The sequence below is a fragment of the Vipera ursinii genome (assembly GCF_947247035.1).
Source record: "Vipera ursinii genome assembly, chromosome: 3".
NCBI lineage: Eukaryota > Metazoa > Chordata > Lepidosauria > Squamata > Viperidae > Vipera > Vipera ursinii.
This window is the reverse complement of record NC_139516.1, coordinates 140,293,469-140,317,468: the sequence shown is the minus strand read 5'-3', so window position 1 is coordinate 140,317,468 and position 24,000 is coordinate 140,293,469. Positions and strand designations below refer to the sequence as shown.

Below are 24,000 nucleotides of genomic sequence, written 5' to 3'. Positions count from 1 at the left end.
ATGACATTAGTATGTAAAAAAATTACACTGCCTCCAGAAGTTGTGAATGCTCCAACATTGGAAGTTTTTAAGAAGAGACTGGACAACATTCTTGCCTAAAAGATTGCTATAACAGCATCATTAGGGGTGCTGTGGAGGCCCCAGGATAGCTGAAAGGGGGACCACAGTTTGCCCATTTTATGCTAAGTACTCATGTGTTTTGGCTGAGGATACTGATAGTTTCACCCTTTTATCCTAGACCAGGGGTATTCAAACTTGGTCCTTTTACGACTTGTGGACTTCAATTTCCAGAATTCCTCAGCCAGGCACACTGGCTGAGGAATTCTGGGAATTGAAGTCCACAAGTTGTAAAAGGGCCAAGTTAGAAGAACCTGTCCTAGACCCTTATCCTACCTACCCAATACTCAGATAAGCAGGAAAAGAATTCCAGATAAGCAATCTGAAGAGGAAACCATATCTTAATCAAGAAATCATGAAGTCACACCTGCCAAGACAGGCGAATAAGCTATTATATATAGACAGCCAATAAAGCTCTCTCTCTTACTCTGATGATGTTATCTAGATCAAACTGTGGTTTACTGCCACATAATATAACTACTGTTATGAACATTTTCCATGGCACATGTACCTTTGCTGAAAAAAAGCATACAGGTTTCATAGGTTGGCCTCTGAGTAGTCACTATATATATATATATATATATATATATATATATATATATATATATATATATATATATATATATATATATATATATATATATATATCATTAACTATAATTTAAATCCAGCTGGCTTCCAAGCAGCCAAGCACATATTCTGTGGCCATCTGGCTAGAACAGGATATCGGTTGGACTCCAGGGAATCAGTGGGATGTGGAAACTTAAAAACCACTTATCAAGGTTACCGTTCACTCATCAAAACAAATTTGAATGAACAGGTGCTAACTTTGGTTTATTGCTATCCTATTTGCTGGGGAATTTGTAAAAATATTCTGCCAAGGATTAGCACGTGAACAAGTGCTATCAAATCCAAGAGGACATTATTCCTACCTCTATCTCTGTAGACTAATTGGTCAATAAAGAATAAGGGATCAGTAAATAGTTGCAAAATATCCTCTGACACTAACAATTCATTCATGATCAGAAGCAGGTAGACTGAGAGGGCATAGTATTCTGATGTGATGTTTCATAAAGCTTTAATGCATTAATCATATGTAGCAACACTCTCAATTTTGTTAGAAAAGCTGATCTCCTGGTAAACATTTCTCTAGCCAAGTAAACCTTCATGTGTGAAATACTTTCTGCTGTTATGATAAATAAATGCAGAAGCACACAGCAGCCACAGTAAATCATGTTAATCTCTCATTTCTATAGTGGACTAAGTTTGAAGATGAATGTTAATCCACTTTAAGTACAAGATGTATCCTCATTTTACCACAGGTCTTAAGCATCAATCATCAGAAATCCTTGGAATGTGACTCTCAACACCATCCTCACTTCAGAAGTTGAATTTGTGAGACTAGGCAACCACAAAATGAATTTTAACATATTTGTCTCAAAATATGGACTAAAATATATGGCACAGCCTAGGGCAGCAGGGAATTATAGATAATGTTCTCTCTCTCTCTCTCTCTCTCTCTCTCTCTCTCTCTCTCTCTCTCTTTGTGTGTGTGTGTGAGAGAGAGAGACACACACAAAGAGAGAGAGACAATAAAGCTATGCTTCAATGAGCAGCTCCCAGAAATATTACTACTAAAGAAAAGTGCCCAGTGAAATACACTTCCAAATTTTATATCTCACATATTGCATTCTATCTTGTTTAAGACATTAGGAGAAAGAAGTAGATCAGACATGTCAAACACAAGGCCCGGGGGCCGCATCCGGCCCGCGAAGTGGTTTCATGTGGCCTGCGAAGCCATCCTGGAAACAGTGAGGGAACGGCCCCCACTGCCTTGGCCCTGGCCCAGAGACCCTCCTTCTGCCAGAGACCCTCAGATCTGTCCCACTCCTGCCCAGGCACCCATAGGCACCCTTGATGCCAACGATGTAGAGCTGGCCACGCCCACCCAGTAGGCCATACACACTGTAGCCACGCCCACCCAGTAGGCCACGCCCACCCTGGCCATACCCACCCGGCCCCCTGAGGGCAACCGCAATGCTGATGCGGCCCTCAATGAAATTGAGTTTGACACCCCTGAAGTAGATCTTTAGAAATCTACACTATTTGCAAACAATTCTCTCCCCTACTTTTGTCCTTTCCTCTCAAGACAACCAAAATCTTTAATTACATAAAATTGAAAATAGGCAGTTTGGAGAACAGCGCAAGATGTTCAATTAAACTTCATTTCTTTGCAATTTGCATCAGCAAATATCATAGTCATGTGATGCTAAAATAGACAAGCTGCAGTACTTTTAGCATAACTTTTATTCCCACAGCAGTCTTCAGTGAAAAACATAACCCTCAATCCAAACATATTATTCCTCCATTGATTTCAGATCCACGAGAAAGACTTGAGAGAGACAGAAAGAGGAAAGAAAAGATAGTGTTGCAATGTTAACAGCTTACTGTACATTACAGAAACACTATGGCAACAAAACAGTAGTTATTACGAAGAAGAAAACTCAACCAACCTTTAATCCTGTGCTAATTAAAACTGCCAATTTTAAACAAAAGAGAAGAGGAGACATTCAGCATATTATACACGATGGCATCACTTCTTCCCAGTGCAAAATGCAAATCAACTTAAATGACATGGAGCTGGTTAATATAATTATAGCACTGTCCTAAATTGCATAATGAAAAGCTGGTCAGAAAGTCAGAGGTTATCTTGGCAGAAACTACTGTCATGAGTTACTCTGGTTTAGATGCATCTTACGTTGGAGCATTAATAATGTTTACTAAACATAGACACTTCCTCTTATTTGATAAGATTAGTTTTGATGGATAACAAGCTTGTGAAGAAAACAATTCCCCACAAATAGTGGGGCTTCTGCTATTTCACTAGCCTACAACAAACCCATGATATATAAAATGAACCCCATAATGAGTGCTGAATTTGGACTGACGTACTAAAATCCTGTTCCCACTGGAATAATATTTATTTATTCACTTTGCAGATCGGCTGACACCCAAAAGACGCAGGGCAGCTTCAAAGGCATACATACAAAAAAACAGGCACATCCAGAAGAGTGAAACAACAAAACATGCCCCAAACTAGCAATAAACTAATGAAGGCTACTGTGGCCCAGATCTGGGAGCAAAGTGACATTTTTAAAGCCCTCAGGAGCAACTGTGGGGATCATGTCAATCTCCAGAAGCTGTTGTTCCAGAGGGCAGGAAATGCAACACAGAAGCCGAACTGCCCAATTGCCAATAGATGACACTATTTGCCTGAGGGAACCTGGAGATGCTCAATTACACCGAATGGGCACAAATCAAATAACCAGGCTCTATAGGTCGAGGGCTCTATAGGTGATTACCAGCTACCTTAAATAGCACCTGGAAGTTATTTAGGGACCACCTACCCTCAGGGTTTCTCCTGTCCCATACTTTCTGACAGCATGCTCCATATTCCAGTGCTGATGGGGCCCAGGAAAGTAGCTTTGTCTGGAATGGCCTCTGCCCTCTGCACCATTTCCTTCGAGATTTGTATAGCTTCCATCTTGAATTTATTTAAATGAACCCTCAAGACTTGGCTGTGCCCCAGGCCTTGTATTAAGTGTGTGTGACAGACCCTTTGTGTGGGTTTCAATTGAGATAGTTTCTCCAGCCGCTTTGGGTGTTTTTGCATCTTTTTACATTCTATTGTCTCTTTGTTTTTGTAAAACTCCCCAGAGTTGTGATTATGATGGCTGATAAATGTTATAAATAAATAAAATTTGGCTTCCTTCTGTGACATTCTATCTGTGATTAATGAATAGCATTAATCTATTATCTTATAAGCGTATTAAAAATACTATTGAAATAACCTGTACCAAACCCTTTTAGACATTCAATTAAAAAGAGATAAGTTTCAATAGGTTAAATAGGTTAATGACATTAGCCTTTGGCCATATTTTTGGGTTTCAGTCATAAATTCAATTCCTAATATTTTTCAAATATACAGAGCAAAGAGCTGATTAGCTTGCACAATACTGTCACCCTCCAGCATTTATGCTTATCACACAAGCATTTGTGAAAAGGAAGTGGTAACTGGAATTTCCACCTACCCAATGTCCGCCTGAAATTTCAAGATGAACACAGTGCTGTCATTAGTCACTTCCTACGTAGGGGTTGTTTCTGCCTAATAGCAGGTTATAGCACAACTATGGCATCCTAGAGAAACTAAATCCTGAACAAAATGAGTGATCCCTTGTACTTCTTGAGAGGCGTAAGGAGAAGGCCTCCAAAGAATAATCAAATTTACATAGCCTAGGTGGTATCGTCACATTCTAGCTGTATTTATTCATTTTTATTTGTGTTTATATCCCGCCTTTATTTTTATAAATAATTCAAGGTGGCAAACATACCTAATGTTCTTTCTTCTTCCTATTTTCCCCACAACAACCCTGTGAAGTGGTTGAGCTGAGAGTGAGGGATTGGCTCAAAGTCACCCAGCCGGCTTTGATGCCTAAAATGGGACTAAAACTCACAATCTAGTGTCTTAACCACTAGACCAGGGGTCTTCAAACTCGGCCGTTTTATGACTTGTGGACTTCAACTCCCAGAATTCCTCAGCAAGGCATGCTGGCTGAGGAATTCTGGGAGTTGAAGTCCACAAGTCATAAAAGGGCCGAGTTTGAAGACCCCTACACTAGACCAAACCAACTTTCTGAAGTACTACCACTATGAACCTCTATGTAGTTTTGCCTACAAAGTAGCTCAGCTGTATTTGAGTGCCATTATATTTGGCCTAATTATATAGATGCAGCAGGAAATAAATTAAAGCAGAGGTAAGCAGTTTGCACTACTTGGGATGAATTTCAAAAGCTAACTTTATGTGTGATCACTCTACTCTCATTGATAAATTTTTATTTATTTCCAAAGCTTTCTCTTTTTTGTCTTTTTTTTTCTTTTCAGATTTTGTATTTTAACTTTGGAAATAAAAATATATCAACTCTACTCTCAACACTGGTTTCAGTCCCTCCCTTAGTAAAATTTAAACCCAGTCCTGCCACCATCACCACCAAAAGGTTTCCACACAAATGTTCTAAAATATTTCAAAGTTTTGACTAACAATTATCCATATGTATCTGAGAACAATCGTGACTTCCACACATTGGAGATTTTCTACAAGCAACAACAGCAAAGTCAAATCAAATTATTTATGTAAAAAAGCTAATTTGGACCATAAGGTATCTAGCTGAAAGTGGACTGGATTATGTCCTCAGAAACTCACTCACTTTCTACAACAAGCGAATGCAACTCTACCACTCCAGAAATTGATGAACTTCTCAGCATCCTTAGGATTGTTTGGGAAGATTAAAGAGTACTAAGGAACCCTATTTTTACTAGAAAGACAACTGGCATTACAGCACAGACTGGTACCTAGGTTGAAGAAGACAAATAAATTAATACCTATAATACCTGGATTAGATCCTGGAGTCACCAACAAAGTTGAATGGTGAAAGAATCAGAATAAAAGAACTACTTCTTCATATGGCATGTAATTAAAATAATGGAATTTGGAACAATATATTGTAATGATGGCTGAAAGCTTCTACAATCCTAAAGGGGCACTATGGATAACACTATCCATGGCTACACAAACTACTAGTCATGCCAATTACATATTATCTCCAGTAATATAAGCAAGTATAAATATGAAGCACCACTTTTGAACCCCCAAGATTGTAGCTTCTGCTCACAAATAACAGGTTATTCTTTTTAATTGTTCACAACAAGGATAGATAACCTTTCATTTCAACAGTAAGCTCTTGACATGGAGTCATGCCAGCAGTATATAATGAAATGGCTAACCAAGATACAAACACATTATTCTTTTCCAAAAGGTCCTGTGCTGATTAGCAGTGGCATTCATACACACTGTCTGCCAGCCTTCCAAGTAAAAAATGATACACACTATGTGGTCAATTCTTTTATTCTAGCAGGATTACAGCAGCAAGAGCTTGGAAGGGTCATCACACGAAATACCAAATAATGAATCTGGACACATAAGCAAAACAAATCCATAGCTGAAATCAGTGGGAAAATGAAGGGCAGAAAGTATACACAGGCAAACTATGCCTGGGAAACCTACACTACAGCTCCTTATAATTTTACACAATTCAGTTATGACATAGCACAAAGACTAGGATTTTACCCTTTGTGAGATTTATATACATGCTTGGTCCATATCTTTTTTTTTAACTGAAGAACATGAAACCAAGCACCCTCTGATTTTTATTGGATTCCAATCAGCTTTGCACAATCTAACCACTAGTTAGAAAGTTGATTTTAGAGATGATTTAAGTTGTGGTGCCTAATATCTGGAGATGACAGGTGGGGAAAAAAGTGAGACTAATATTTGGATGATATTCTAAACTGGATCACAGTGTATACACATGCTTCTCTCTTTAGGACATGCTAAAAATTTCACACAATATGTAGCTAATAAAAAGACTTATGGTTGGCGTAACCATAATTTTTAATAACAATAGTTGTCCAAGTTCAGGCAGTAACTATATATAACTATAACTATAACTAACTACAAATATTAGCAAACCATCACCTTAATTCATGCAACACTGTGAGTTGTGTACATATGATTAGCTTACTGGGTGAATCCATTTCAAATACTATAGATGTTCAGTCCTTTAGTTTTCAAGGCAAAAAGGCAAAATCCCAAGAAAAGGCATACAGGCAGTCCTCGACTTACAGCAGTTTGTTTAATGACCATTCAAAGTTACAACAGCACTGAAAAAAGTGACTTATGACTGTTTTTCACACTTACAACTGTTGCAGCATCCCCCATGGCCATGTGATCAGAAGTCAGACGCTTGGCAACTGATTCATGTTTAGGACATGGTAAAAATTTCACAGAATATATAGCTAGTAAAAACAGACAAATCTCAGTGAAACATTCCAGAACATTAAACCATTGTTGCTGGCTAACAAAACAGAGTGCTTCTAGCTCTGTAACCTGTAATGAAAAGAACAGATAAATTCTCTGCCCTCGAAACCAGAGCTGAAAGGAAAGGAATACCTTCACTATCTCAAACTCTTCAAACACGATTTAAAATGTTTTCAATCTTATACCCTGTCTTCTAGAAAAAACAATTTTCTGGTGGTTCCATTTTGATGGGGGGGAGAGGAAGGTTTAAAATAACAGCAGTTGCATATCAACTAATCCATGTGTTGGCAGAAGACTGTAGCCAAGAAAAATCCACAAATTAAAGCCAGGGTAGCAGCTTTAGTGGACCAAAGACAATATCTTATACTCCCATCAGAAGGATGACAGCAGGGAAATCAAATGTTACTGGATGTGGAGAAATGTTGGAAGGGGTTTACCTCTAAGAAAAGGTCCAGCGGATACATGATAGCCAACACTGTAGCTAGGAGATCAGAGAAAGGATTACATCAGAGAGTTCCCTATCTACTTGCACAAGGAACAAAAGACGCAGTCCCCTAACTGATCCCCCAAATACCTTTTTCAAAGCAGAAATATAATCCTAAACTATAGCAACTGTTCACTCCTAGACCAAGAGAGGAGCCGAAGGAACAAGAAACATGGGGACATCATCTTTATAGTCTCCAACCTCAGATGCCCAAAGCTGATACTTAATTTCCTTTGGCGGAGGTAGCAAGACATTAACTACACCTGCATTCCTTTACACAATGGGTTCACAGCAGGGAGAGGGTGAGCCATCATCAATGATTTCTCACAATTCGCAGCTCTTCAGATATGGAGTTAATCTTTTCCTATCAGGTCCATCGTTCCAATGATCACAAAAGGTCCTTCGTTGCTATGTCCAAGTACTATGCAAATATTACATGAAAAGCTCTTTGAAAACAAAGCACTTCCAGGTAGCTGTATTTCAGCTGCTTCTGCAAAGCTAGACTTCATCCACACTACTTGTAGCAGGAAAAACAGAATACAAGGAAGATTTTCTAGGTAGCCTTTGAATTGGTAAGAGAACACTATTCAGTAAACAAAAGCAAGCACAAAGCTGGTGGGAAGTGTTTGGATGAGAGCTTTGAGTTCTTTTTTATACTGTTCTGAGGGCTTTCGTGTGGCTGTATATCACTAACAGATTGTATCAAACGTCTAGTGTTCCGAGTTGAACAGATGGATAGTTTAATTGCACAGAATGCTCCGAGGTATATCAATACCACCATCGCCAAGAGGAGAGTTATTACAAAATTTAAGTAAGAAGCAATTGAGGTCCAATAATGAAAGGCAAAAGAATCAGCAGGGTGGCACTCTTTTAGTTCTTAATAGATAGGACTAACAACCCAAGCAAAGTAAAACTGGACAAAACTGGTTAGAGACAATAGAACTCAATTGCTTTTTGGTATGTGTCTCGCGGTATTATATTAATATATGGCTGCAATCCTAAGCAAATACTTAAGAAGTAGGTCAACATGAATTCAGTGAAAATCCTTTGAAGTTAATCCACATAGATGGGATAAGTTCAAAATATGCAAACCTCAGGGCACGGGTACAAACACAAGGGGTAGTAACTGTTACTTCCTAAACTAAAGGAGAAACAAGGCAACATTTCTCAAAGGTCACTCCACCATCAAAAACATCAAATTAGGGAAGGATGGTGAAATTTTTTTACTAGAAATGGGAAAACAATTCAACTGGCTAGAACTTACAGGAAGCTGCAATTCAACAACCTCTGAATAGACATTACCCATGCCTTTTGATTTAGCAACATCTGGGAGACCCTGCATCAATTTAAATTTTAGGACCTTTTTGGTCAGGGGTTTTTTTGGGTGATAACTTTTTTAAAAATGTAGATAAGGTTTCAAAGGAGATTGTCAATTTGTCAAAAGTTCAGCATGTTCTGGTTCTGCAGCTAACTCCATAAAATCAGCGAGTACTTTCATAACTGGGAGGTAAACAACAGGTGAACACAGCTGACAATATGCCAAGATAATTCATTACAATTTTCATATAGGTGTTTAATAAGATGATCAACAGTCCTTACTCTGGCAAACACATATTTAAGTCACATTGAGAAATTTAAGAAAATAAGAGAGCAGTCAGCTTGTTCACACCATTTTGCAGGGCCATACAAGTAGTCCTCAACTTGCGACTGTTCTTTTACACCCACCATTTGAAATGATGATGGTGCTGAACCAAAGGAGTTACGGCCTCTGCCTGAAGTTACAGCTGTTGCTACATCCCCAGAGTCAAATTAGCAAAATTCAGGCACTTGGCAGCATGCCCATCCTTATGTCCGTGTGGGTGCTGCAACACTAATCTCAGCTGCCCACCTGGTCCACCTGGCCCAAAGCTGCCAAAGACTCCAGGGCAGGATTCCCCATCCCATCATGCCTGAGAGACTTGAGTCCCTTCCCCAACCCCACTTGGGGGGGGAGGGGGCAATTACATTGGCCTTATTCTGAAAGCACTGGGGGGGGGAACTACCTGCTAGTGAAGATGATCATTCTTAAAAACAAACTGCCTTTGCTACCTTTGTGGAAAGGAAAAGATGGGGAGAGGGACTGGGTCTTCTGAGCATGGTGGGGCAGGGAAAGGGACCAGGCCTTCTGGCCATGGCAGGTTTCTGTGCTCCAGTGGATACTAGACTTCTCAGCGCCCCCCCTCCTCCCCCAGGTATCCCTGCAGATCACTTAAGACCACAATTGGGAGAGGCAGGATTTCAGTCATTGAGCGAAGTGGGTCATGGGCATGTTACTTAATAACAGCTTCACTCTATGATCAAGATTCTGGTACCAACTGTGATTTTAAGTCAAGAACTACTTGTACTGATTGATTATTAGCTTACTAAGAAGTTATACTGAAATTCAAGCTCTGCCCACTTTCAGATCTTGTCTCCAAAAAGTGCTTCAGAGCCCATCAAAGCACCTGCTGCAGCAACTACCACGAGATCTTAGGAAAAGACGTGGGTTCTCTAAAGTGTTGCAAATAGATGCTACATCCATACTACCAAACACATCAAAGCGTACTTTGGAGACTGAACCTGAAGCAGGGGACATCCCAAAAGAAGAAGACATAACTTATTCAAATGGTCCTCTAAATCTGTCCATCATTCACCTGCTTGCATTTGCACATCAGAGCCCTCAGATTTATTCCAAAATATTTATCACGGTTATTCAATGAGACTTTTAATCAGAAGGCAAGCATTTCCAAGACAGCTTGTGTCAATTATTTCTTCCAAGCACCTCTCAACATACTTCCTCAGGTCTGAATCTTCTATTTCCTCTTGGGATCGTTGCTGCTAAGAGAACAAAGAAAGTCATCTCAAACAAAATAACTTGCTTTCTCAACTTTCTGTTGTGGGAACAAGCATTCCACAGATGATTCCAATAAAGAAAGCAGGTCAGGTTGAAAACAGAATTGATCTTGCAAGGCTTCAGCACACATTTTCCTCCTATTGCAAGGCCTAGATTATTCTCCTTTCTTCTCCCCACATGCCCTCAGGAATCTCACTTAATCAAGTGAATTACTTCTTGCCACAGCTTTAAAATCAATGCTTCCAGCTACAAAAAGGCAAGCAAAGTGTAAAAATAAATGTATGCTCAAGCTCTTGAGGGGCAGATATTTTAAGCAAGATTTAAATGAGCCAGTCTGAAACATCACAACTATACAAGGGGATAATCGACTTAAAGAAGACAGGACATCTAAAGCTTTAAATTGTACATAGAAAAAAAATGTTGATAGCACAACTTCTCAAATTAAGTGTTTTTATAGTGCTTCAAAGATAATGTTCATATCAGATAAAATCACAAAGTTCCATAAATTCTACTGTGGATCTTAATAAATGAAGCGTATTTGTATTCAAACATTCTATTTATATAGTTTTTTGCATATCTGTCTTATCTTTCCACTCCTTCCAACTAGCTTTTCATTTATTACCCTCTAAACAAATAAAAAAGCATTAAACAAAGCAATCCCTAACAAATCATCCCAACATGTAATATCAACTAACTGGAAGGGGAAAAAAAGACTGCAACCACAACCAGCAGCTTAACTTTATATCATAACAAATGAAGTTACGTAAAAATTATTTGGAGCACTCCAAATGCCTCCAGAGACTGTGTAAAGGTTCCCCCGCACATGTGTGCTAGTCGTTTCCAACTCTAGGGGCCAGTGCTCATCTCCGTTTCAAAGCCGAAGAGCCAGCGCTTGTCCGAGGACGTCTCCGTGGTCATGTAGCTGGCATGACTAGACGCCAAAGGTGCACGGAGCGCTGTTACCTTCCCACCGTAGTGGTCCCTATTTTTCTACTTGCATTTTTACGTGCTTTCGAACTGCTAGGTTGGCGGAAGCTGGGACGAGTAACAGGTGCTCACTCTGTTATGTGGCACTCGGGATTCGACCCGCCAAACTGCCGACCTTCTGATCGACAAGCTCAGCGTCCTAACCCACTGAGCCACCGCGTCCCTTAGAGACTGTATATCAGGCCTCAATATTAATATTATATACAACTCTTATAAGCAGATGTTTTCCACCAAAGTCACCCAAGAGGATGTGTTTCAATTCTCTGAAACAGAACTTCACAATGACCATTTTGAGGAAATTCATTCCAAGACTATCACCAACTGTTAAATGTCTGACAATCAAGCAATCTTCTCCAACCATCATCATGTTCAATTACCATAATTAAACTTCTGAAGGACACCCAGTTGGAAAAGGCTGTCTCATTAGCAAAATATTTCAACTGCTGCAGCTTTTTCAAAGAATGACCAAATACAGGTATCCTCAACTTAACCACCATTTGTTTAGTGACCATTTGGAGTTACAACAGAAAAAAGTGACTCAGGATTAGCCCTCATACTTACCACCATCACAGCATCCACAAGGTCACATGATCAAAAATCGGGAGCTTGGTATCCAGCATGTATTTGCAACAGTTATGGCACCCGGGGTCCTGTGGCCACCATTTGTGACTTCCCCAGCTAACTCCTGACGGGAAGCTGGATTTGCTTAACAATTGAAGTAATTTAATTTAACCATGGCAAAAAAATCATACAATTGGGTGGGACTTATTTAACAACTATCTAGCTTAGTAACCAAATACACAGTCTCAACTGCGATCATAAGTCGACGAATACTTGTACTTTATTTACAACTGCTTTTTAAAAAGGAAGAAGCAATATTCAAGAAAAAGCTACTTTGATTTCAAAGATCCTGTCAATTCGTTCATACAACCAAGATGGAAATCTGGAATTAAAAATCTCTTCATTACTTTCCTCTGTTCAATCAACCCCCAAAAGCTAAGCTCTTACAATGCTGGCTTATGGCTGGCTTAACCATATTTTTTATAACAATAGTTGTCTTAAGTTCAGACAACTTGCTAACTATAAACATTAGCAAACCATAACACCTGAATTCATGCAACACTGTAAGCTATGATTAGGTTACTGGGTGAATCCATTTGCAAATAGATGTGCAGTTCTTTGGATTTCAAAGCAAAAAGGCAAAATCCCAGGAAAAGGCATACAGGTAGTCCTCAATTTACAACAGTCTGTTTAGTGACCGTTCAAAGTTACAATGACACTGAAAAAAGTAACTTATGACAATTTTTCACATTTACAACCATTGAAGCATCCGAATGGTCCTGTGATCAAGTCAGACGCTTGGCAACTGACTCATATTTATGACGGTTGCAGTGTCCTGGGAACATGTGATTACCTTTTGCGGCCTTCTGACAAGCAAAGTCAATGGGGAAGCCAAATTCATTTAACAACAGTGTTACTAATTCAACCACTGCAGTGATTCCCTTAACAACTGTGGCAAGAAAAGTCGTAAAATGGGGCAAAACCCATTTAACAAATGTCTCACTTGGCAACAGAAATTTTAAGCTCAATTGTGGTCGTAAGCCGAGGACTACCTGTATTTGGTCTGAAGTAATGCAGATAGAATGTGTGCCTAAGGGTATAGAACACACCTTAAGGTAACCTTTTGTTTTCAAATCCAAAAAGTGCTGCACAGCTTAACAGATATCAGGTCAATAGGTCAATGACCATCGATGTCATAAACAATATATATTTAGCTCTCTACCTAGAACTAAAAAAAAAATCTTGGCTTTAAGTTAAGATGATGATCAAGACTTGCCAGGATAAAACAGAAGAATGCAGCTGCCAGGCTGCATTTAGTATTATGGACCTAAAGCAGACATGTCAAAAAACAAGGCCTGGGGGCCGGATCCGGCCCGTGAAGTGGTTTCATGTGGCCCGCGAAGCCATCCTGGAAACAGTGAGGGAACGGCCCCCACTGCCTTGGCCCTGGCCCAGAGACCCTCCTTCTGCCAGAGACCCTCAGATCTGTCCCACTCCTGGCCAGGCCCCCATAGGAACCCTTGATGCATAGGTCATACACACTCTAGCCACGCCCACCCAGTAGGCCACGCCCACCCGGCCCCTTGAGGGCAACCGCAATGCTGATGCGGCCCTCAATGAAATTGAATTTGACATCCCTGACCTAAAGAAATTAAAGTAAATTGAATATCAGAAAACTGATGTTTTACCTTTCCATTTTTAATATGTAGTGATTTTCACCCATGAAGAAACACAAATTCATTCCCAGATTCAAATGAATCTAAGCTGCACCAGGCAGATTTGACTTTAGATTGTCAACAAAGCTTGTTCAGGTAATTAAGCCATAGGTTATTATTATCTCAGCAGTTTCTGACAAGCCTCAGACTTTTTAGATCCCTAAACCTGGTATTTTTATTTTGCCCCAGAACACTTTTACAAACCAACAAACAGCATTTGGTAAACAAGAATTAGTTCCATGTAGAAAACAGAAAACTTAATCTTTCACTTATGCATATATTTTTCTTTTGCCTGATGAAAGGAGTTGCAAATGCCTTGAAACAGCATTCCCTAATTTCCTCTCAGGTGCCTCGATAAAACAGGTAGTGGCTGATGCTCCCTCTCCTAAAGGTGAAGTAGTAACTTTGCTGACCTGGTTCTCTTATTGCAAATTTGGAGGGGGGGGCAGGGAGGTGAGAGAAAGAATATCTGCAGACAGTAGAACCCATCCACAAGCCTGACACACAAGTTTCTTCAGACAACCTTCAGTCCCTTCCTTGTTCATGAGTGTCTGAAGAAATTAGAGAGTAGACAGCAAGTTCCAAAAGCCAATCAGCAGCTTCTCTTTTCTAACAGATCTTCTGCACTCAATTCTTTCTTCAGAACCCTTTCCCTGCTCCTGTTTCTAACTGAATTATTACAAACAGACTGGAAAACGGAGACAAAAGGGGAGCAGAACTCAGGACATTTCTGAGCCATTCTTGGAAGAGGTCTTCCCAAACTCCACGCTACAAGAAACACGGGGAAAGAGAAAAAGCCACAGGGATCCCACCGCTTGTAACGGGGAAGGCGAGGACATCTTTCCACCTAGAGTCCCCACCCACCCACCCGCCGAAGCCCGATTTTCCCGACCTCACCCGACTAGTCGTGGAATTACTCTCTCCATTAAAATACTCCCAGGTTAACTATCCCTATAACTCAGGGGGTCTTCAAACTTGGCCCTTTTAGGACTTGTGGACTTCAACTCCCAGAATTCCTCAGCCAGGCACGCCTGGCTGAGGAATTCTGGGAGTTGAAGTCCACAAGTCCTAAAAGGGCCAAGTTTGAAGACCCCCCTGCTCTAACTAAAGACACGCCAGAATAACGTGAGCAAACCTCTCGCCTTAATTTTTCCCATCCCGTCTCTCCCGAAGAGATAAGAGCGATTCTCTCCCCCCCCTCGCTTCTTTACAAACCCAGGGAGCGGGAAAAGGTAACGGGGGCGATTCCCACGCTCCTCTGAGCAAAAAAAAAAACAAAACACGCCTCCCATTCATTTCTCACCCACCTGCGTAGAAACGGATGAGGCAGCCGGTCTCCGAGTCCATGCCCTCCTCCTGCACCCGCCACGGGTCCCGGAAGCCCAGCTGCGAGAGGTAGTCGTTTTGAATCTGCAGGGGCTTCTCGTGCGACTCCAGCCTGCGGGCGGTCTCTCCGTGGAGCTGGACGTACAAGGCCGGAGGCTGCTGCGGAGAGGCGGCTTCCCCAGCCGGAGAGGAACTTCCCCGCAGCGCCTTCCCTTCGGCCGGGGAGTCCCCCGAAGCTCTCCCAAGTCGGGATTCCGGACTGTGCGGCTCGCCTGGCCGGCGCGGCTGTCTCCTTCCAGGCCCCGATCCCGCTCCTTCTTCCTTCGCCGCGGCCGGAGGCGCAAGATCCGCTTCCGATTCTTCCGAAGACGACGAAGAGCCCCCGCCCCCGCTATAAGGATCCAAGCGGTCGGAAGCGCTCTCGGCGCTGGGGCTGAAGCTCTCGGTATCCGAGCCTCCCAAGAGGGACGGGCAAGAGAGCGGCGGGCCCGACAGGTAGAGTTCGGTGCGGGGCGGCGGAAAGGCCCGTGCGGGGCTGCAGTCGGAGGGGGAAAGGCTGGGCTGCCCACTCCCCCGGCCGCTCTCTCCTCCGCTGAGCGCCAGGCGCCTGGGCCGAACAACCGTCGCCTCTCCAGCTCCCAAGCCGTTGGGGGTCCCTCGACGGCTTCGGGGCCTTCTCCCGACCGGGATCGGGGTTAAACTTCCCGCCGGAGAAGTCGGAGCCTCCCCGGGCTCGGGCAGCGCCTCTTCTTTCCCGCCGAGAGAAGCTGATGGTTGTAGGAGCAAATCATCTGCCGCCGCCGCCTCCTCCTCTTCTTTAGGGGGCAGCGGAGCCTCGGCCATGGTGGCTGCCGCCTTCCCCCAAAGCCGGACAGCGCTACTACTCCCTCCTCCCCGCTCTCCGAGCTGCAGCAACCGAAGCGCCACTTCAGCAGCGGTGGTCTCCAGGTTGCAAAGCACGGGGAGCAGAGAGCAGCCGCCGCCGCCACCCCGCTGTTGCTGCTGCTGCTGCTGTTGCTGGTGATAGTAATAGTAGACATGGACGCATCCTCGCTGTAGGTCCCGCCGCACCCAGTCTCGCTCTGGGGCTTGGAGAGGCTGAAGCTGCCGGGGCGGCTTGGGCAGCAAAAGCAGCGTCTTCCGATCTAAGCTGCGGGTGCCCAGCGCGGCGGCGGCGGCGATCGGAGCGGCGGGGGAAGAAGCCGCCGAGAGATTCCTCTTCAGTCTGCCTCGCCGCAACAGGAGGGAGTTGGCGCCGCTGCTGGGAATCGCCGCCGTCGCCGCCGCTTGAGTCCCGTTGGCCGCTAACGCCAACGAAGCACCGCAGCCGGCCACTGCCGCGGCCCCTCGTTTCCTTCGCCGATGGGGGCCGCCGACTGCCCCTGCCCTCGCCGCTCCCGCGACGGCGGCTGTTCCTTTGCCGCCTTCCAAGGGGCTGGGTCCTCCTCCTACGCCGTTGCCGCTCTCCAGGCCGGGCTCGGCCGCCTGGCCCGAGTGGCTCGGCCGCTCCCCCTTGATGCCGATCATCGGCTCCGGCGTTGCTCTGCTTTCGAGCTCTGCTTGCTGCGCAGGTTCCATCGTAGAACGCCCGGCCGGGCCGCCTTCCGCAGGGGGAGGGGGCGCGGGATTATGGAGCAACAGCGGACATTCCGTCGGTGTCTTTCACGTTCCGATTCGGCTCAGCCTCGCCGCCGCGCAGCTGCCGCCGTTGTCGCGAGCGCCATTAGGGGACTGGCGAAGAGACGGGCTCAGCGGCGGCGGTGGTAGCAGCAGCAGCAGCAGCAGCAGCAGCCACCGCCTCCTCCCTCCCTCCCACCCGGCGTGGCCTCTCCTCCTCAGGCTCCTTATGAATATTAATTAAAGCAGGCCCTCTTACGAAGGGTGTAATTGTCGGTTTGCCCAAGGGTAGGCAAACCTCGGCTCTTTTATGACTCGTGGACTTCAACTCCCAGAATTCCTGAGTCAGCTATGCTGACTCAGGAATTCTGGGAGTTGAAGTCCACGAGTCATAAAAGAGCCGAGGTTGCCTACCCCTGCTCTAGCACCCTAACGAGCAACGCCATTCGAGCGCTGCCTTAATATTCATGAGGAGTGACGACATCCCTCGTGAGTTAGGAAAGGGCGGGGCTCCAGCCATAAACAAAACGTGATCGTTTGCGCCCAAGATGGGAGAGATCGACCTGTCGTGAAAAGGTTGCTGGGAAGCGTAGTTCTGAAGCTCGGCTCTGCTTCCCGACATCTCCCAGTGTTGACTACATGTCCCTTCGGCCGTCGCGCTCTTTTCAATTGGGCGGGAGAGGGGAAAAAAAAGCAACACCCCAGGATTCCTTCCTCCTTTAGCTGCTCGTTCTTCTCTTGGCTTGGGGTATCTCGCGTGTGGCGTGGTGGTTTCAGTTGTCCTTTTCTCTTTCCTTATCCCTCTTTGCCCTTGATCTTTATATATAATTCCACAATTGTTAGAGGCTTTCACAGATGCAAACATCTGTACGTATATTATTTGCAAAGGATAAATCGGAGAATATTTCTTCTCAAACAGCCTCTGGCTCTTTGCAGAGGAGGAGAGGACCTGGAGCTTATGGAGCGAAGGAACTGGATGAGGCTGTCGGCAGACCCAGAGGAAGAGAGAGAGGCTTTTGGAGGAGTTGGTGGTGGCGGCGGCAGCAGCAGTGTGCTCCAGGGGCAAAAAGAAGCAAGGCTTCTTTAAGGAAAAGGTGGAAGAGTCAGGATCAGAGAAAGGAAAGAAGGCGAGATTGTCAGAATACAAGCGAATTTGAGGGCTAATCCATAGGGAGCCCCATTTCCATCTGTCCTGTGTGCCATCGTTCACTCCCTAGAGCAGGGGTAGGCAACCTTGGCTCTTTTATGACTCGTGGACTTCAATTCCCAGAATTCCTGAACCAGCCTTGCTGGCTCAGGAATTCTGGGAGTTGAAGTCCACGAGTCATAAAAGAGCCAAGGTTGCCTACCCCTGCCCTAGAGACTAAAATGGACAATGTGAAATTTGAGCGGGCCCCGAACAAGAAGCATATATTGGAGGTGGTGACCCTTTGAGAGCTGTATGCAACGAAATTTCATTTTAATGTATGCCGATTGGTGTACATTCAAAGTGACAATAAAGTTATCATCATTATTATCATCATCATCAATGTCCAGAGACTTAGGACATTAGACTCCTGCTGGCTCAGGAATTCTGGGAGTTGAAGTCCACGAGTCATAAAAGAGCCAAGGTTGCCTACCCCTGCCCTAGAGACTAAAATGGACAATGTGAAATTTGAGCGGGCCCCCGAACAAGAAGTATATATCGGAGGTGGTGACCCTTTGAGAGCTGTATGCAACGAAATTTCATTTTAATGTATGCCGATTGGTGTACATTCAAAGTGACAATAAAGTTATCATCATTATTATCATCATCATCAATGTCCAGAGACTTAACGGTACTGCACTTCACCAGCGAACATCGAATTCACTGCCTATGCAGAGGGCGTTTTATTGCAGTTTGATTCATTTCTGTTTGAGACATGCTATTATGAAAATTTGGGGGAAATTTCCCAGACTGACAAGACTAGACTGGGAGAAAAATAATTAAAATTCATGCATCCAAAGCAAATGAGCAGGCAGGAGTCTGACCACTGTATCTCTGTGATTATATGATTAACTGCTCTGGCTTTATTTACTCCAGTCAGGAAGTTTATCCAAGCCAGAACGATGACTCATACTGGTAGAAATATAGGAAGTTGCCATTCTGAGTCAGACCACTGACCCATCTCACCCAAGAATCTAAAGGCAAAATCCAACAGCAGTTCCTTAGAACTGAGCTTACAGCTGAAAACTTCAACATACACTGCAAAATACGTTTTTTTTTACCTTACATATAGTTAGGTAGTGGCCACTTCTGCCCAAAGTTGATAGTTACCTTTACACCGTACATAAGGAACCTAAAGGTCTGATCCCCTATTGGCATTTTTCTCCATTTATCAAATCTTTCCTTGTTAATATTAATGGTGTCCAAGTGGTGCACCAGTTGTTCTGTAATAGCACCCAAGGCACCTATTACTGTAATGCAGTGCTTTTTTTGTAAAAGAAAAAGGTGCCGGAACTCACACGTCATACAACCCGCCTTGCCTACTCTACAAGACTCCATCCAAAAAAGGTGCCGGAACTCCGTTCTGAGCGTTCTATGAGAAAAAAAGCCCTGCTGTAATGTCCAATATCTACTTTTTTTCTCTTTCTTATCAACAGTTGTTAAGTCTGGAGTATTACGTGGCAGGTGTTTGAATTATAAAGTTCCAGAGCACTTTAGCGTATTTATTTTCTACTACTTTGTCTATTTTGGGCTCTCGCTATTTCTTGCTTCCAGGCAAATGGTATTTCTTGCAGCTCTTCCAATGCACCATTATTATACTTTGTCACGCCATTGTTTGTGGTCAGTCTATGTGATCTTCTTGCAGCAGCTACCCAGGTAGTTTCTGCCAGTTGCTATCTGCTCAATTCTGGCTTTGTACGCATTTGTTCTTAAGGTTTGGTCTTGTGCAAACAGAATTAGCCCCTCTGTCTCTTCCTTTAACTTTCTGGCTCTTAGCTTTTGCCAGGACATGTTGTTATCTGCTTTGCCTGCTAGTTTTTTGTGACCTGGCCATGTAATGCTTTGCCTTGCAATGTCACTTTTTTATTTTTCATTTGGTCTTCTTGTAGGCAAGAAGACCAAATGATGTGCTAGTTTCAGTGCATCTTCCTTATTGTCCTTCAGATATTCTTCCAATAGCCTTTCTTCTTCTTCAACTGTCTTTGTATATGCATACTCTGTGCAACATTAAGCCACCCAGAGTCACAGTATGTGAGATGAGTGGCATAAAACAAACAAATAAATAAAATAAACATTCCTCGCCCGTTTATGCTCCTTGGTAAGAAGAGTCTGTCAACGACACAGTGAAGGGCATGATTCATTTTCATTTTTTTTAATTCTTTTAATACGGCTTGAGTCCAGTACACTATGCCAGCTAGGTATCGAATGACTGGAATTGCCCAGGTGTTAATTGTCTTGAAGGTATTTCCTCCACTGACTGGCATCTTCTTCACTCTCATGTAGTCACTACAGTACTAACCCTCTTGACTTCAGTGTCATTTGAAGGGTGCCCAGGTATTTTGTTGCGATCTTCTTCATCCAGACTCTTGATATTACTTCCATGGTGCATCTTTATTTCTTCAGTTTTCACTACTTTTTCCCTGTTGATGGTGGGGGTGGCATATTTGTCTAGTCCAAATTCCATTGCAGTATCTTGGCTGTATATAAGTATAGCATTGAGCAGCAATTATACTTCCATACAGCTTCAGATCGCGTAAAAGAGATAAGACAGCTAGATGTTTTTGATGTTTGATAACCATGGCATGACTTGTTCAGTATTATTGACAGAGGAATCAGTGCAGTGACAAACAATAGTGGTGAAAATGAGTCTCCTTGAAAGATTCCTATCCTGATATTAACCTATCCTCATTGATCAGCAACTGTGTCTTCCATTGTGCCCCTCATCTTTGCACAAAGCTTCTGATATTTCTACTAACATTATTATTGTTGTTGTTGTTATTGTTGGACACACAGCCAGATGTTTAGACTGGGTGACAATATTATTGTTTAAACTGACCCTCAATCACTCTGGGTGTTCACAACAATCAAATTACATGAAATCAATAAAAGATAAAGATAAAAGATGGCAAGCATAACGGCATGAGAGGGTCTCACTCAACCTCACCAAGGCCTGGGTGAACAGCCACGTTTTTCCAGCTCTCCTAAAGAACAGCAGAGTGGGAATCATCCAGTTCTCGGAAAGAACAAGTGTTGCTACAGAGGGGGCACATTTCTGGGGTCTGGATAGGTGCACCAACCCTGCAGGATAGAATCTGCCATGATTAAAACAACAAAAGAGATATATGGACCAAGTAATAATTGCAGCCGTAGGATAAGAAAACAACACCCAATGCTGGAATGTTGACATTGATTCCACTGAATAATACACATGATGCCAGGTCATGAAAAAAATAATCATAACGAAGTACCAGCAAATATCAGCGTATGCATAAAATTCATGTTGAATGCAGAACTGGTTCCGTTCTATAGCCTCTTATTCCTTCTTCTTTGTTTTGACCCGGGTACCACTGATTAATTTGCCAAACATGCATCTTGAAGCAGAGAAGAATCGTTCATCTCTTCCCACAGAGGAAGCCTAAAGAGCTTGCTTTACTCTCTTCGTGATTGATTAATAACTGCAGCTTTTGCCTGTGGCTGTGCGTCTTTCCTCCTACAGGCTCTCATTCTGTAAAGGCTGCAGTGAACCCTTGTGCCAAATGCTTGTTCAGAAATGCTACATTCTGTCCTAAAGTGAACGATGTTGGCAAGAAGCTACAAACATTATCATTGGATGGAGACAGACAATACCTTTTCCTCCAACAAGCATTCTAAATATGTTTTCAGTCAGCAAAACATGACCGGTTGACTTAATGCAAAGCCTGGCTGCAAATCTCAGTGCACTCGGTTGTATAAGCAGGAGCAATGCCATGTAAATCACAGGCAACTCAGGGGTTTTTTTTTGCCAAAGGGAGAAACAAGAAGAAAAAGATTTTACTATCACCCCTTCCAGTTTTCTGTTTTAACTATTAAGAGTGGAAAGCTTTAATCAGCAGTTAGTAATCTAAAGCTGCAGTTCATTAATCGGTGTGAGTCATTTTTAATCAATGAAGCTGGGAATTAAGTAACAGTATGTGTAACGCGGTTCACATTTCTTAGCATAAAATGGGGTTTCAAATTTTCTGTTGAGACTTGTATCTTCACACAAGGGATAGCAATTTGTTTAGTAAATAAAGTTTATCTCAGAAAGATATTTAGAGATTTGCTGGGTGTCCTAACAATGCCTGCTCAGATAATGTATCTCCTAACATGTTTGTTAGTTCCATGTATGGTAACAGTTCCATCAGATCGGTGGAGTCTGTGGCTATATTCGCACAGTGTGCTAAACCCCATCTGTAACAGCCCTAGTATGTCATCTAAACCCAGAAAATTCCAAGTTACAAGAGAGGGAGCTTTGTTTCCCAAACGCCAACGTTAGTTATACCCTACTAACCATGCCACTTGAAACTAAAGAACAAAACCCACCCATTTGCCATGGAGAGTAGACCCTGCCTGATCTCTGGTTATGTTTCCTTCACCCATATTCAGTTCATGGGAGCAAAGTACATCAGGGACATCTCATTTTTAGCCAAGATTGTGTCTCAGATACACATATATCTGCACACTTGGATGAGAAATGAAACACGTTCAAGGAAAAACAACAACAAAGTCCAGTTGCCTTTTGGAAAAGCACCTTTGGAACAACTATGACCTGGATGGTTGAGAATCTCCATAGATACTGGATACATAAAATAAACTGGATGAGGTTTTAAAAATTAAAAGGGAAATATAAATGTTAAACCAAGAGAATCACCTGGAATTTATTTATATCCTCTACAAAAAAGACTTGTTAAAGTCTTGAAGAAATTTGTGGGATAGGATAAAGAAGAATTGAGGAGAAATCAAATCCTACAAAAATATTTGATTGAATTACAAATTGTTATAAGTAAAAGGAAGAAATATAAAGTTGGTTTATTTGATCAAGGTTAAAATAAGACCTTTTTTTTGCAAAGTTCTAGCAACCCTTATAGGCTTTCTGCTGACTTTGATATTGAAAAGTTGATGATTTTTAGATTTGCTCTTACGGACACTGAGCTTGTCAATCAGAAGGTTGGCAGTTTGGCGGGTCGAATCCCAAGTGCCGCATAACAGAGTGAGTGCCTGTTACTCGTCCCAGCTTCTGCCAACCTAGCAGTTCGAAAGCACGTAAAAATGCAAGTAGAAAAATAGGGACCACTCCGGTGGGAAGGTAACAGCGTTCCGTGCGCCTTTGGTGTCTAGTCATGCCGGCCACATGACCACGGAGACGTCCTCGGACAAGCGCTGGCTCTTCGGCTTTGAAACGGAGATGAGCACCAGCCCCTAGAGTCGGAAACGACTAGCACGCATGTGTGGGGGAACCTTTACCTTTACCTTACCTTTAAGTGATGGAATATGGGCTGAAGAGATATCTATTTAATGTTAGAGGGGACCAAACTTTTATTTCTATACTCTTTCTCTAAGTTTAGTTTGTATTAGTTTTTTTACAACTGTAATGAATAATAAAAAATATATTTGAAAAGAAATGGTTGCTGCAACTGCAAACTCTGTACCTTTGAGAAGTTACAAAGAACAGAGGGCAGATCCTGGAATCACAGCTAAAAATGGAAATTCAGTTCTGTACGTATGCATGTTCTAAAAAGGGAAGCACTGAATATATATCACCTCTTCTTAACTATCTTCATTCCTGGTTCAATTATTCCCTGAACAGTCATCCTCCTTCGAAGCAGAACATAGCTCATATCTCCAAGTTTGGTTGGTTTTCTCATTGCACAACATTAAAGGAAGATTCAGCTCTATTTCTGGCCTTTTAAGTAAACAACAACACTTATTCAGGCTATGGTGTTGAAAAAGGCTTCTGCGGATTCCTTGGGCAGCAAAGACGACAAATAACTATTGGAGTGTATAAAACCATAGAAAGAAGCTGGAAGAGAATGCAGGAATACACATGGTACACAAATCAGCATTTCCTTAAAGGAGCTGTGTCTTTATTTGGACTCACATAACCCCAGGAAAAGACACAGTTTAATTAAGGTGGTTCCAACAAAGGGGCGGGGCTTAGATCAGATATTAGAAGTAGCCTTAGCTGGAATAAAGCATTGCCTCTTTACCATATGTACATCTAGCCCAGTCAGAGGAACCAACTAGAGTTGACTTACTGTATCACCTAAACTGTATCAGCTTTATATTTCTCATTGCTACTTTTTACCCTTGTGGCAGTATCCTTCTTCAGAAGATTAATAGTTGCAGAAGTGTCCATAGCTTCAGATTGCAATGTTTATTTTCCAACCCTTTTCTTTCCACCAT

At 42.7% G+C, this 24,000-nt stretch overlaps 1 protein-coding gene across 1 annotated transcript in view; it reads right to left on the bottom strand.

Annotated features, from left to right (window-relative positions):
- PHLPP1 (PH domain and leucine rich repeat protein phosphatase 1) overlaps positions 1-16,698 on the bottom strand; it is a 159,280-nt gene extending 142,582 nt beyond the window's left edge. The window contains exon 1 of the mRNA XM_083358092.1: positions 14,978-16,698. Within this exon, the coding sequence (XP_083214218.1) occupies positions 14,978-16,574 (1,597 nt within the window). The 5' untranslated portion in view covers positions 16,575-16,698. The remainder of the gene's footprint in view (positions 1-14,977) is intronic.
- Between the last annotated feature and the right edge of the window lie 7,302 nt (positions 16,699-24,000).